This window comes from Sycon ciliatum, chromosome 13, assembly GCF_964019385.1.
Source record: "Sycon ciliatum chromosome 13, ocSycCili1.1, whole genome shotgun sequence".
NCBI classification, from domain to species: domain Eukaryota; kingdom Metazoa; phylum Porifera; class Calcarea; order Leucosolenida; family Sycettidae; genus Sycon; species Sycon ciliatum.
Window position 1 is genome coordinate 24,006,820 of NC_088655.1, and position 15,283 is coordinate 24,022,102.

At 51.7% G+C, this 15,283-nt stretch overlaps 1 protein-coding gene across 1 annotated transcript; it reads left to right on the plus strand.

Moving 5' to 3' along the window:
- Window positions 1–1,025: 1,025 nt before the first annotated feature.
- LOC135829304 (uncharacterized) lies at window positions 1,026–7,298 on the plus strand. Its single transcript, XM_065341708.1, has one exon. The coding sequence runs from the start codon at window positions 1,026–1,028 to the stop codon at window positions 7,296–7,298; it is 6,273 nt and encodes a 2,090-aa protein (XP_065197780.1).
- Window positions 7,299–15,283: the final 7,985 nt, after the last annotated feature.

Here is a 15,283-nt window from a genome sequence, read left to right on the forward strand (position 1 = left end):
GCCAGCACCCTCGTGACGTTGCAGATATGTGGCTTGATAATTGTAGTTGACGTTGATTTAGTGACTACTAGCACTAGCACTTCAGATGACCAGCTTACTCTGTTTTGTTATTGTATCACGGCACTTTGCACTCTGCTCTTTTCTGCTCTCTTCCTTAGCCCTAAATCTTTGTCCTTTGGGCGCTCAATATGTTTCTCCTTTCGGTACAAAACCGGGGTGCTTTTGCCCACCTACATGTATTAGCCATTCAACAAAATCAACCTTCTGAACTTCACTGAAGAGAGTTCTATACCCGGCGGTAGTCGCCGAGACACCTGTATGAAGGGACTGAGTACAAAATGGATGTGTCGCTTTCTTGAAAGTTGTTACGTTTTCTTACTCTTAGTACTCCCTTGTGCCATTGTTCCAGCAGATGCTGCAGGTGTCGCTGACCTGCACAGTTTGTACGAGTACTTGTAGATTTATGCAGTGCGTGTCTACAGCTGTATTTGAATGTGTGCGTAGTGCACAGTTTGTAGTTGTCCCCTGGCCCTAGGCCTAGGCCCTGTGCCTGTGATACGTGATTGTGGTGCGTGTTAGCTTACACGTGGGAATGCTACGCGCTTTCATGTGACCTGCGTTACTTCCTTCTCACTGTACTTCCTTTTATGCATGTATCGCTGGCATATGTGACACGGGCCGGCCGGGCCGGAGTGTGTATTGGTTTTGGAAGCATGTGCCTTTTGTTCTGTGAGTTGTTGTTCGCATGCACATGTTGCTGGCCGGGTGGTAATGTTTTGGTTCTTGTTGTGTTGGACCTGAGCTCTAGATTCTACAAAGTTTGTAGCTGTTGTGATTTTACTATGTTCCATGGGTCTGAATAATTGTGTTCTCCGGAGTGGAGTAAAACTGAACTGTGATTCGATTGTGTGCGGAAACCCGGTGTTGACGAAAGTGTGTTGACCTGGGCGCTGAGGAAAAGTAACATAAACTGGCACCTCCGACGGGATCCTTTTGCCTTTCCGTGGTTGCTGAGAGTCGTCGCCATGAGTGAGGAGCGGCGTATCAGCCACAGATCGACGAAAGGAAAGGAACCCAGGCGATATGGATTTTCTGGAAGTGAGCGCTCGAGTACTCGTGCCAGTCCTGGGAGCACTGAACTCGTAGAATTGGAGAGAGCTCGAGTGGCCAGAAAAAGGGCAGAGGCCGAAGTGCGAGTGGCAGAAGAGATTGCTGCACTGCAGGAACAAGTTCTGCAGAGTAAGTTAGCTGTCCTGCAGAAACGGCAAGCCTTGGAGCAAGCTCGTTCCGAAGAAGAATCTGCGCACGAGTCGGCGGCAGGAGCTAGCCCGTCGCCTCGTAGAGAAATTGCTTCGGACGGGGACGTGGTCTTCCAACGAAGTCGTGACGGCGCAAGTGCGACTCTGCGATCTTGTATGCCACCACGAGCGGAGTCGGACAGTGCAGTTACCGGTAGTAGGTTTACGACTGATCCTCCGTTACCACTCGCGCGCACCAGTGTTGAAAATGTGAATACACTGGTAGCAGGAACAGCAGCTGCTCAGCTATCGCAGAATGTCCCGGACGTCGTTGACGGTGTGTCTGAAGAGTCAGACCACTATGTGTCATCCAGTAGCGCCTCAAGTAGTGAGACTGCTGGTGACTCTACAACTACTGGAACTACAACTAACGCCGGCAGTAGTGGTGAAAGTGATAACAGCCACACTGATACTAGTACTGTTAGTCACTATGGGCCTGCTTCCAGGCGTGTTGCTACACATGCTCTGGCCAACGCAGGAGTTGTGTCCAGAGGCGGAGCTGCCTGCACTACCCAGCCAGTACATATGCAGCAGCAGCAGCAGCCGCCGTCACAGCAGCAGCAGCAGCCGCCGTCACAGCCGCCACGGAAGCAGCAGCTGCAGCAAGTCCATGTGCTTGGTAGCGCCGTGCGTCCAATGCTGCTGGAAGCAAGTGGACAGGCCCAGCCAAGCCCCGCTGCACCGAGAAGACTGATGACTCCGAAGAAGAAAAAATCGGAAAAACAACAGAAGAACAAGGACAAAGCCGAGCAAGCAGCTTCACTGTGCAGTGCCATGACTGAGACACTCTCACTCAACCCTGGAGCAGTGCCGTTCCAACCAGCGAAGCAAACACTGTTGCCTGGACCTCAGCTGGCACTGCCTGGACACCAGATGGCATCGCCTGGATTCATGCCATGGAACTCGCCTTATGCTGTTACCAGTCACCTGAAGGCGTTAGAGCTCCCCAAGTTTGATGGGAAGGTGAAAAGCTACCTGAAGTGGCGGCAGCGTTTCCTTCGGCTGATTGACGACAGTTACGCGATGTCGGAGAACCACAAGCTTGCGCATCTGAGGGAGGCCCTTGCTGATGGTTCTGCAGAAGAGCTGATTGCTGATGTCTTGGATGGACCTGGCGCATATAAAGTAATCATGGCCGAGTTGGAACGCTGGTACGGTGGCCAAGACCGAGAGCTGAACAACCAGGAAAGAGAGCTCATGGAGTGGCCAGTCTTGACCAATGAGCGTGACGTCAGCCAGCTGAAAAAGTTCGCCATTCGGCTCCGCAATACCCTGCTTAACATGGAAGCAGTCCAGGTGCAGCCAGGCAGAGAGTTATACCTGGCGCTAACCCGGAAGATTCCTCGACGGCTCCTGGCACGCTACTTCGATCGTTATGATGATTCCAGCTGTGACATACAGGCATTCTCGCAATTCCTAATAACACACGTCCAGAAGCAGATGCGTGTTGAGGAACGAATTGGCCTGGGAGACCGCCCACCAGTATCACTGCAGCCCAAGGAGCACCAAAACAAGAGTAATCGGCCGTTGCCCAGCAGGCAATATGGAGTCAGGGAGCGCGCGTTTATCTCCAGTCCTGGGACTCCACGATCAAGCGACTCGTCACAGCCTGGGCCGAAACGTAACTTGGTCGCTTCTAGCAGCCGCAGCAACTCCAGAAAAGAGCAAGCTGCCTCAGAGCAAAGACAGCATGCAGACAACAGCCATGCCTGTGGTAAGTGCGAGGGTGCACACCATATTGCAGATTGTGGCGAATTCAAGAGTCTGCCCGTGCAAAAGAGAAATGACACGATCCGGAACCTACGGCTATGCGTCAACTGCCTGGGAAATGGGCACTGGGCACAAGACTGCATGGCAGCGGTGTGCCGAGAGTGTCAAGGCAAGCATCATCATTTACTGCACCGTGAACGACAAGGCAGTTTTACACCATCACCACCAACGCGAAAAGAGGCTAGCCACCATGTGAACAGCGAATCCCAGCCAGCCAATGACGACGAGGCCGGCTTGACCTCATTCATGACGATACCGGTGAGGGTCGCTAATGGAACAGTGACTGCCACAGCCAACGTCCTTCTTGACTCTGGATCAACATGCAGCTTTGTCACAGAGAGGCTTGCACACCGACTACGGCTGCGAGGAGAGCGCAAGCCAGTGCATGTTGGTGTGCTAGGCGGTCAAGTTCTCTCAGGCGAGCGAGAGGTGGTGTCTCTGTCCCTTCATCAATATGACAGCCAGGAGATATCAGAAGTTGAGGCATATGTGCTGCCAAAGATCACAAGCGACGTGCACGTTGCTGATTGGAGCCGTCTGCGTCACCAGTGGCCACATCTAGCAGACATTGATTTCCCTGCTGCAAGCAATCAACGCGCCATCGACATCCTAATCGGGCTAAATTCAGCAGCACTGCACAGTGCACAGGAAGAACGGATTGGCAAGGCAGGTGAGCCCATTGCAAGGCGCACACCCTTGGGATGGGTCTGTTTCGGTTCAGCCATACAAGACAGCTCTGTCCAGCACACCCATCATGCCCTGGAACTAACACAGACAGGTCTCGACTCGCTTGTCCGTAACTTCTGGGACTTGGAAGCGGTCGGCATGCAACCGTCTGCTGAGAGCTACCTGTCACCTGACGAACGCCATGCTGAGGAAATGACTCGACAGCAGCTAGGGTACGCAGATGGTCGATTCGTTGTCGGTATTCCCTGGCAGAATGGAGCGCGTCCTCAGATCACGAGCAACCGAGTGCAGGCCGAGGATCGGCTGCGTTCGCTACTGAGGTCTCTAGAGAGAAGACCAACCGTTCAGATTCGCTATGCAAAGGTGCTAGAGGAGTACCTACAGAAGGCGTACATTCAGGAGCTGACATCTGATCAAGTCCAGCAATGTGGCCGTGAGCAATGGTTTCTGCCGCACTTCGCAGTAGTCCGCGAAGACAAGGCTACAACTAAGGTCCGTGTTGTGTTTGATGCTGCAGCTCGCTTCAACGGCACGTCCATCAATGAACACATGTACGCTGGGCCGCGACTGCAGAATGATCTCGTCACAGTACTGATCCGGTTCTGCATGCACCCCGTGGCACTGATTGCTGATGTGTCGGAGATGTTCCTTCAGGTGTCACTACAGCCTGAAGATCGCAGATATCACCGATTTCTTTGGAAGACCGGGGACGGAGTCAAGGCCTATGAGTTCACCAGGTTGGCGTTTGGCATCCGTGCATCGCCATACCTAGCAGGCAGAGCTTTGTTGGAGACGGCCGAGCGTTTCGGAGCGAACTACGACCCAGCAGTCAGTGACACAGTTCGCAAGGCATTCTACGTCGACGACATGTTGAAGTCCTTGCCTGACGACCAGAAAGCAATGCGTCTTCGGTCTCAGCTACAAGACCTCCTGAAGAAAGGCGGCTTCCATCTCCGGAAGTGGTTGAGCAACAGTGAAGCAGTGATGGAATCAATTCCACCGGAGCACCGCGCGCCGGCCACGTCTAAGTCCATAACGGCACAAGAGTCGTCTGGACAGCCCTCACAAAAGGCACTGGGCGTAACGTGGATGGTCAGCGAAGATTATTTCACGTTTCACTATCAGGAACCCACATCCGCTGCGTGCACGAAGCGCACCGTCCTCAGTCGCATGGCATCACTGTTTGACCCCAGAGGGCAACTAGCACCATTCACCATCAGGAGCAAGTTGTTGTTCCAGGAACTATGTCTTGCGGGGCTCGGCTGGGACGACCCACTGCCTGAAGAGACGGCGGTAGCTTGGCAAGAATGGTTTGCTGAGATGCCTAAGCTAACACAGCTACGCATTGATCGCTGTTTTCAAGATAGCACAACGTCGATGGGTCTGAGTGTGCACACGTTCACCGACGCATCAGAACGGGCCTACGCCGCTGCGTCATACGTCCGAGCAGAGCGACCAGATGGTACAGCGAAGGTTACCCTGGTGATGGCCAAGGCAAGACCAGCACCGATCAAGCGTCGATCCATTCCGATGCTAGAGCTGCAGGGAGCGGTCCTGGGTGTGCGTCTTGGGACGTACGTTAGCGAAGCTCTTGGTGTGAGAGCAGCCGACAGCCACTACTGGAGCGATTCCATGAATGTCCAATATTGGATTCGATCACCCAGCCGAAAGTTCAAGCTGGAAGTCGGCAACCGGATATCGGAGATCCAACAGCAGTCTATGGCACGGAACTGGCGTCATGTTCCCGGAGTCAGAAATCCAGCGGATCTCCCCACCCGTGGGATGACAGTCACACAGCTGGCAGAGGAGAGCAGGTGGTGGCATGGACCAACGTTTCTGGCACAGCAACAGAGCGAATGGCCAGATCGCAGGATAGCTGTGCCGAAGGAGCTACCACAAATGCTCAAGACTCCTGAAATCACGATGACGGCAATGATGTCACCACCGTTGCGGCTAAGTCCAAACAACTATTCCTCGTGGAGCCGTCTTGTGCGGGTCACGGCTTGGTGCATGCGTGCCATACACAATCGCCGCAAGAGCCGACTGCCACAGCTAACGCTCAGCGACGCCCGTGTGAAGATTGCAATCAAGAACAGCAAGGAGGTTGCCGTGCCCGAGCTCTCACCAGCTGAGTTTGAAAGAGCGGAGCACTATTGGATCATGCGTGCGCAAGATGAGAGCTATGGTGAAGTGACCAGCACGCTGAGAAAAGGGAAGGAGTTGCCAAGCAGTGCCCCTCTTCTCAAGTTGCAACCGCGCATCGACGAACAGAGTGGATACCCCGTATTAAGAGTTAGTGGGAGACTGCGTACGGCTTACCACTTGGCATCTGAGTTTCGATCGCCAATTATTCTCCCACCTCGACACCGAGTGACAGAGCTGATCATTCGGAGAGAGGATGAGCGATGCCGACACAGCATTGGCACGAATCACATCCTGTCCAATCTCGCCGATCACTACTGGCTTGTGAAAGGCAAGCAAATGGTGAAGTCACATCGGCACCACTGCGTGGGATGTCAGAAGGTGTGGCGCAAACCAGCCACTCCCAGGATGGGTCCTCTCCCAGACCTCCGCACGCAAGGACCACTTCTGGCATTCGCCCGCACCGCTGTGGACTTCGCCGGACCATTTCTAGTGAAGAGAGGTCGAGGACGTACACAAGAGAAGAGGTATGTGGCAGTGTTCACGTGTCTGCAATCTCGAGCGTGTCACTTGGAGCTGGTTACCTCTCTCGACACGACTGGCTTCAAGATGGCCCTGACGCGATTCTGCAAGCGTCGCGGCACACCCGAGATGTTGCTTACTGATAATGGAAGCAATTTTGTTGCGACAGAGCGAGAGCTGAGGGAGGCAGTCGCCCAGCTTGACCATGCCGACCTCGCATCGGAGTATGCAGGCCAAGGGATTGAGTGGAAATTCAATCCGCCTCGTTCTCCTCATTTCGGCGGCGTGTTCGAACGGATCGTGCGCTCCATGAAGCAAGTTCTCCAGACTGTGCTGTACAAGGCTGATTTAACTGAAGAAGAGCTCCAGACAGTATTGGTGCAGGCCGAGGCTCTCATCAACTCGCGGCCATTGACAACGCTTTCGGAGGAAAGTGAAGACCTGGAGCCGCCTTTGCATTTCTTGGTTGGCCATTCGAGAGTTGCAACAGCGTTGGAAGCAACCCCGGAGGGGGGTCTGCATCGTCGCTGGCAGTTGCTTCAGGATCTGATGAAGCGCATTTGGAAGAGGTGGCTCCGCGAGATTGTTGCTCTAGCCAATTTGGAGACGAAGTGGCACCGTGATAGTGCATCGGTTACAGTCGGCAAAATCCTGATGATGCTGGACGAATCGCTCCCAAGGACTCAGTGGCCGCTTGGTCGAGTGGTCGCTACGTATCCTGGAAAAGACGGGAAGGTGCGCGTAGTGGACGTGAAGGTCAAAGGGAAGGTGTACAAGCGCAGCGTCCACCTCTTGGTGCCCCTAGATGTGGAACCGTCAGCAGTCAAGGTGACTCTCCCAGCCTCTGCCGAAGTCCGGCTAAGTGATCTCAATGAGTGACATTAACTGGAATGCTCGCCGTTGTTAATGCCGTGTATCAAGTTACGGTTTCGCCCAATATCGTATAGGCATTAGATTCGCTCAGTTTTCCCACGTTCGCTCATGAGGGAGGGAATGTTACGTTTTCTTACTCTTAGTACTCCCTTGTGCCATTGTTCCAGCAGATGCTGCAGGTGTCGCTGACCTGCACAGTTTGTACGAGTACTTGTAGATTTATGCAGTGCGTGTCTACAGCTGTATTTGAATGTGTGCGTAGTGCACAGTTTGTAGTTGTCCCCTGGCCCTAGGCCTAGGCCCTGTGCCTGTGATACGTGATTGTGGTGCGTGTTAGCTTACACGTGGGAATGCTACGCGCTTTCATGTGACCTGCGTTACTTCCTTCTCACTGTACTTCCTTTTATGCATGTATCGCTGGCATATGTGACACGGGCCGGCCGGGCCGGAGTGTGTATTGGTTTTGGAAGCATGTGCCTTTTGTTCTGTGAGTTGTTGTTCGCATGCACATGTTGCTGGCCGGGTGGTAATGTTTTGGTTCTTGTTGTGTTGGACCTGAGCTCTAGATTCTACAAATTTTGTAGCTGTTGTGATTTTACTATGTTCCATGGGTCTGAATAATTGTGTTCTCCGGAGTGGAGTAAAACTGAACTGTGATTCGATTGTGTGCGGAAACCCGGTGTTTACGAAAGTGTGTTGACCTGGGCGCTGAGGAAAAGTAAGATAAACCTTCTGTGGCAACTACTTGTCAAGGTTGGCTGGTGAGCGCCGTTGTGGAATCATGGTGGTTGATGGAGAAAGCAAATACTCAGTTTCTTGAATCTATCAATCGTCAGGCAAAGTAACAAACTGAGGCAGGGCTGTAGTGTGTTAGTTCACTACAAGACTGACACACTCAGCCACAGAACAGGGCACAGAAATAGGAAATCGCCATGATTGTGTGAAGGTGAGAGTGTACTGTACATGTTCTTCGCAGTACATGTGCATGGATGTCGTCCCATTCTGTTCGATTATCCTCCACCCAGGCCGTCACAACAAGCTCTTTCCCGTGCCAAGGCCTCCAGGATATCGACATCATAAGATTCTTTCACTCCAGACTCCAGTGACCATATATGGTAATGTCTTTGCACCTAGCAACACGCTGGTAACCGGATGTGTATTAGCAGTGTTTGTAAAAATAGTGTGAAGTTGGTGTCAGTACAGTATTATGATGTCCATTGTGCATTGGGTTTAGAATGGCCAAGAAGTTTAGTCATGACTGACACTGAAGTATCGAAACGATAGTATAAAAGCTTTCTGCACCAGTAGTTACTGTTAGTCGCCTATGGTAAGCGCATCAGGGCCGGCCTGTGAATTGAGATTCCCTGAATGTCGGTGGAGCGGGGATTCGTACAACTGAGCCCAATCAAAAATGGATCCAGTGATTGGAGGCACAGTATTGTACGACTCACTGCGTGCGACTTTAATCGCGTATGCCATTGGCCCGACCTTTTTGCCAATTTTCCACATTTTCCCTTGCTACTGTAGATGTTTCGTTATACATGTAGAGCGCGCTAGCGGCCAACTGGACAAGTCACTTCTAAAAGGTGGCAGACTACCCAAAATTCGCTGAAAAAAAAGTAATTTGTAAATTCAGATTGAGTGCTACGTCAGTTGAAAGAGCTTGAATAGGTGCAAATTCTCTGAAAATTGTGTCCCGATCTGACTAGCCGTTCGAGAGTTATGGCCTAAAATGTGCCCTTGCAAGGAAAGACTTTTTTGTTGCACGCTGTCATTTGTTGGCAGCACTGTATTTGAATGTGAGCAGACCGTGCGCAACTTGTCGTATCATGGAAACACGCGAAAGTGTGCAGAATTTTGTTCCAAGTCCAAAAAATCACGTTTTTGAGCGCCGTGCAGCAGGACTTTTGCACAAGCACGCGGCAAGTCAAAAAAATCACGTTTTTGAGCCACGTATTGGGCTGCACGGCGGCAGGACTTTTGCCAGCACCCTCGTGACGTTGCAGATATGTGGCTTGATAATTGTAGTTGACGTTGATTTAGTGACTACTAGCACTAGCACTTCAGATGACCAGCTTACTCTGTTTTGTTATTGTATCACGGCACTTTGCACTCTGCTCTTTTCTGCTCTCTTCCTTAGCCCTAAATCTTCGTCCTTTGGGCGCGCAATATGTTTCTCCTTTCGGTACAAAACCGGGGTGCTTTTGCCCACCTACATGTATTAGCCATTCAACAAAATCAACCTTCTGAACTTCACTGAAGAGAGTTCTATACCCGGCGGTAGTCGCCGAGACACCTGTATGAAGGGACTGAGTACAAAATGGATGTGTCGCTTTCTTGAAAGTCTTCTGTGGCAACTACTTGTCAAGGTTGGCTGGTGAGCGCCGTTGTGGAATCATGGTGGTTGATGGAGAAAGCAAATACTCAGTTTCTTGAATCTATCAATCGTCAGGCAAAGTAACAAACTGAGGCAGGGCTGTAGTGTGTTAGTTCACTACAAGACTGACACACTCAGCTACAGAACAGGGCACAGAAAAAGGAAATCGCCATGATTGTGTGAAGGTGAGTGAGAGTGTACTGTACATGTTCTTCGCAGTACATGTGCATGGATGTCGTCCCATTCTGTCCGATTATCCTCCACCCAGGCCGTCACAACAAGCTCTTTCCCGTGCCAAGGCCTCCAGGATATCGACATCATCAGATTCTTTCACTCCAGACTCCAGTGACCATATATGGTAATGTCTTTGCACCTAGCAACACGCTGGTAACCGGATGTGTATTAGCAGTGTTTGTAAAAATAGTGTGAACTTGGTGTCAGTACAGTATTATGATGTCCATTGTGCATTGGGTTTAGAATGGCCAAGAAGTTTAGTCATGACTGACAGTGAAGTATTGGTGTACTAGCTGTGCTAGTACTTGTTAGCAACAATCCGAACTAGCGCACACACTGCACTGCATTGCTTTGTACTGCATTCAATACTGACGTCATGCGCTTTGTTTTGCTGCGTAATCACAAATGGCACCAGCCCATTTTGCGGAAAAGAAAAACAAATCTTGCTTGCCCTGTTGTGCTCTTCCAGACAACGGATCGTGCTTCAGCAGTGTTTCTTTTCCTTTCGTAGCTTTGCTGCCAGCCCGAGTGTCACCTCGACACTGTATTTCTTCAGTATGTCTGACCTAACTGTCGACACTGTCAAGGCAATGCCTTGCCAAGCCCCCGCGGCGAGCCTTCTCAGCGCGGCTTGAATCCGAAAGGAAACTTAGTAAAAGTATTTTACAGGACCGTTTGCTGGCACAACTAGCCCTTGGTAGTGAGGTCTGCTCCGGCCAGGAGAACCAGCAACATGACAGTGCGGACACGGCTCGCGAGCCCAGAAGCCCGACTTGCACCAATGCCTCCTCCGCCAGCTCAGGTGACGCGGGCTCAACATGGGATCTGCGCTCCCGTAGATCTACGTGACGAGGTGTAGTCGGCTTTGTCGGCCGCCATTTTAGTATTATCGGAGAGCATTGTGCCGCTCCTCACCCAAGGCCAAGGCAATGCGGCTGCTGCCGCCACTACGCCAGGCCAAGCCCTTGTAACCCACCCGATCAGCCACCTGCACCAGCTGTGCCCAAGGCTGTGCAAGAACGTATCTTGCGAGGGGAGTTCGTAGATTTTTCAAGTTAGTTGCCTGAAATTCTTGCACACTTCCGGCCCAACATTCCGGCTGGTGCACAGCCCGAATAACGATAGCCAGCTAAATATCGTTGAGTCGGATGACCGTACGCGAAGCAGGTGCGTCGCAAGGTTCACGATAATTATACATGTAACTACCCGGCTCGAGGCATGGACCACATACATGTCTGTTATCACGGCTGCTGCCCTACACCGCACTGCTGAACTGCTGAACTGATTGCGTACCAGCAGTTGATCCTGACTGCTAACCGCCAGTTCTTCCCAAGCGCGTGGCTAGAGTACGACCGCCAGCTGCGGCTGCTCGTGGCCCAGTAACCAGGCACGAAGAGGTTGGACACCATCGACGTGAACCTATGGCAGATAGCTGTCACAGGCCATGCACACCCAAAATGCGCTCAATGTAAGACGGCCCATCCAGGGGCGGTTTGTGTCCTTTTCGTCCCCAAGCCAGCAGCATTTACCTCCAGTGGTCGCAACCATACCAGCGACAGCCAAGAAATCTGCCGCAACTTCAATGGAGGTCGCTGTTCTTCGTCGTCGTGCCGCTTCTCCCACACCTGCAGCCAGTGTGGCAAGGACCACCCATGCATCATGTGCAACCAGCAGCAGCGCGGAGCCAATCGGCCACCCCGCCACTCCTAGCAGAATGGCTACTGAATAGCTTGACTCGGTACGTAGCTTCTTTCCTATACACTCTGCAGACACCACACTGCTAGCTGACCACTTTGCCCGCCTGTTACGTAACCACTCATATCAATAATGCGTTGCGTATGTTCTCCATGGGCTGCGCCGTGGCTTTACTCTTGGATCTGCCGGCCAACACGACATTTCGGTTTTCTCTAATAATCTACCCTTGGCTTTCACTCACTCGGCATTTATATCCGAGCAATTAGCTGCTTCCTGCGCCCGCAGCGAGACCACAGGCCCATTTCCGTCACCTCCATTTCAGTTCATGCGCCGCTCTGGTATTGGTGCCATCCCCAAAAAGAACGGCAAGCTGCGAATGATCCACCATCTGTCTAGTCCGGAAGGCACCGGCGCGAACGACAGCATTCCTGCCGAGCCGCTCTCTCTGCACTACGCGAGCATTGACAACGCGATCAGCATCATCATGTCATGCCCACAGCCTGTGTATTTGTCCAAGCTCGATGTACGCAGTGCATTTCGGCAGATCCCAGTCCGCCGTCAGGACCTCGCTGGGAAGGCTCCTACTACTACGAGCGCTTTCTGCCTTTCGGCCTCCGCTCCAGCCCAGCCGTCTTTGACTTAGTAGCCACAGCAGTCAACTGGATCATGCAGCACGAGTTTGCTATAGATCACCGGCTTCATTACCTCGATGACTTTCTCGATATCTCCACTGGTTTGGCTGCAGCCAACCAGCAACTCACCACCCCCCTCCGGGCATTCACGTATCTCGGCACTCCTCTTTGCTCCATCCCAGCTCGAGGGCCATCACCATCATTGACCTTGGTATTTTCCTAGACTGCGGCTACCAGAGGACAAGCTGTCCGAGATCCGTGCGCCACTCATGGCTACTATCAGCGAGCGCAGCATCGGCCAGCGTCAACTCGAGTCCCTCCTGGGGAAGCTCACTTTTGCTGCCCGAGTCATCGTTCCTGGACACACATTCATGCGTGAACTATGATCAGCGTGCCCTGAACTGTATCTGTGTATGCGAGTGCGGTGCATAAAGCCCACCTTGAGAATGGGTTTGCCGGCCCCTTAGTAGATGCGTGGCTTCTGGAGAGGGTGTTGAAGGGCATCCAGCGATGCCATGGTACGGCTGTACTCACCCCTCGCCTTCCTATAACTATGCCAATCCTACGACACCTGACGGATGCACGCCGGAAAAGTAGAACCCTGAATGGCCATGACAAGCTGCTCTACCAAGCCGCCATGCTGCTTCTTTGGATTTCTTCGGTGTGCTGAATTCACTAATGGCATCACACGGGGCTGTACTAGCTCCCCTGGTGACGGACGCTTGCAACTCTTCCTGCTTTCATCCAAGACGGACCCATTCGGTAAAGGCGTTACTAGTGACATTGGCCCGTCTGTACCGCCGTACTGCCCGGTCCGTGCCATTGTTAGCTACCCATTTGTCACTCGTCGCGAGGGACCAGAGCAACTCTTGTTCGTACTCTCGAACAGACAGCAGCTGACCAGGCAGTCATTCACAGTAACAGTATGGTCTCTTGTCGCTGCGGCCGGTGTACCATCCCAGTCGAACTACTCCGGGCATTCGGTCTACATTGGTGCAGCCACCACCGCTGCTATGGCTAGTGCCCCGACTCCTTCTTCCGAATGGCAGGTCAGTGGAAAGAGCGATGCGTGTCTATGCTACATCCGGACTACAACAAGCGCTAAGCGCCAGCTATCGTCCCGGCTTGCTGCCGTGCCATGGATGCCATGATCCCCAACTCGGGTGAGTAATGAGCTACTGAACTCTAGCTGCGCAATGCTTGCCTGTGCTGACATAAATTGACCCTTGCTGTGCGTCAATAGTGCTTAGCTAACGGAGTGCTGGTTTCATGGGTCCACTCTCACAACTGGTGTTATCTAGCTATTTGCTGCGGCTCTGCCTTGCGCTATATTACATCCATTTAGCATTGCAGCTCTACGTTGAGCTAACAGCAGCTCTACTTTGAGCTAACAGCAGCTCTACTTTGAGCTAACAGCAGCTCTACTTTGAGCTAACAGCAGCTCTACTTTGAGCTAACCGCAGCTCTACTTTGAGCTAACAGCAGCTCTACTTTGAGCTAACCGCAGCTCTACTTTGAGCTAACCGCAGCTCTACTTTGAGCTAACAGCAGCTCTACTTTGAGCTAACAGCAGCTCTACCTTGAGCTAACAGCAGCTCTACTTTGAGCTAACAGCAGCTCTACTTTGAGCTAACAGCAGCTCTACTTTGAGCTAACCGCAGCTCTACTTTGAGCTAACAGCAGCTCTGCTCTGAGCTAACAGCAGCTCTGCTCCGAGCTAACACCAGCTCTACTTTGAGCTTCAAACCAGTTGTTTCGAAACCAGCACTCCTCAATCCAAAGATGCCTCTTTGTTGTCTTGTTTGTGTGAGGGATGGGGCTAACGAAACGATAGTATAAAAGCTTTCTGCACCAGTAGTTACTGTTAGTCGCCTATGGTAAGCGCATCAGGGCCGGCCTGTGAATTGAGATTCCCTGAATGTCGGTGGAGCGGGGATTCGTACAACTGAGCCCAATCAAAAATGGATCCAGTGATTGGAGGCACAGTATTGTACGACTCACTGCGTGCGACTTTAATCGCGTATGCCATTGGCCCGGCCTTTTTGCCAATTTTCCACATTTTCCCTTGCTACTGTAGATGTTTCGTTATACATGTAGAGCGCGCTAGCGGCCAACTGGACAAGTCACTTTTAAAAGGTGGCAGACTACCCAAAATTCGCTGAAAAAAAAGTAATTTGTAAATTCAGATTGAGTGCTACGTCAGTTGAAAGAGCTTGAATAGGTGCAAATTCTCTGAAAATTGTGTCCCGATCTGACTAGCCGTTCAAGAGTTATGGCCTAAAATGTGCCCTTGCAAGGAAAGACTTTTTTGTTGCACGCTGTCATTTGTTGGCAGCACTGTATTTGAATGTGAGCAGACCGTGCGCAACTTGTCGTATCATGGAAACACGCGAAAGTGTGCAGAATTTTGTTCCAAGTCCAAAAAATCACGTTTTTGAGCGCCGTGCAGCAGGACTTTTGCACAAGCACGCGGCAAGTCAAAAAAATCACGTTTTTGAGCCACGTATTGGGCTGCACGGCGGCAGGACTTTTGCCAGCACCCTCGTGACGTTGCAGATATGTGGCTTGATAATTGTAGTTGACGTTGATTTAGTGACTACTAGCACTAGCACTTCAGATGACCAGCTTACTCTGTTTTGTTATTGTATCACGGCACTTTGCACTCTGCTCTTTTCTGCTCTCTTCCTTAGCCCTAAATCTTCGTCCTTTGGGCGCGCAATATGTTTCTCCTTTCGGTACAAAACCGGGGTGCTTTTGCCCACCTACATGTATTAGCCATTCAACAAAATCAACCTTCTGAACTTCACTGAAGAGAGTTCTATACCCGGCGGTAGTCGCCGAGACACCTGTATGAAGGGACTGAGTACAAAATGGATGTGTCGCTTTCTTGAAAGTCTTCTGTGGCAACTACTTGTCAAGGTTGGCTGGTGAGCGCCGTTGTGGAATCATGGTGGTTGATGGAGAAAGCAAATACTCAGTTTCTTGAATCTATCAATCGTCAGGCAAAGTAACAAACTGAGGCAGGGCTGTAGTGTGTTAGTTCACTACAAGAC

Excerpts from the sequence above, each read along its gene's own strand:
- LOC135829304 (XM_065341708.1), top strand. The coding sequence starts at position 1,026 with ATGAGTGAGGAGCGGCGTATCAGCCACAGATCGACGAAAGGAAAGGAA.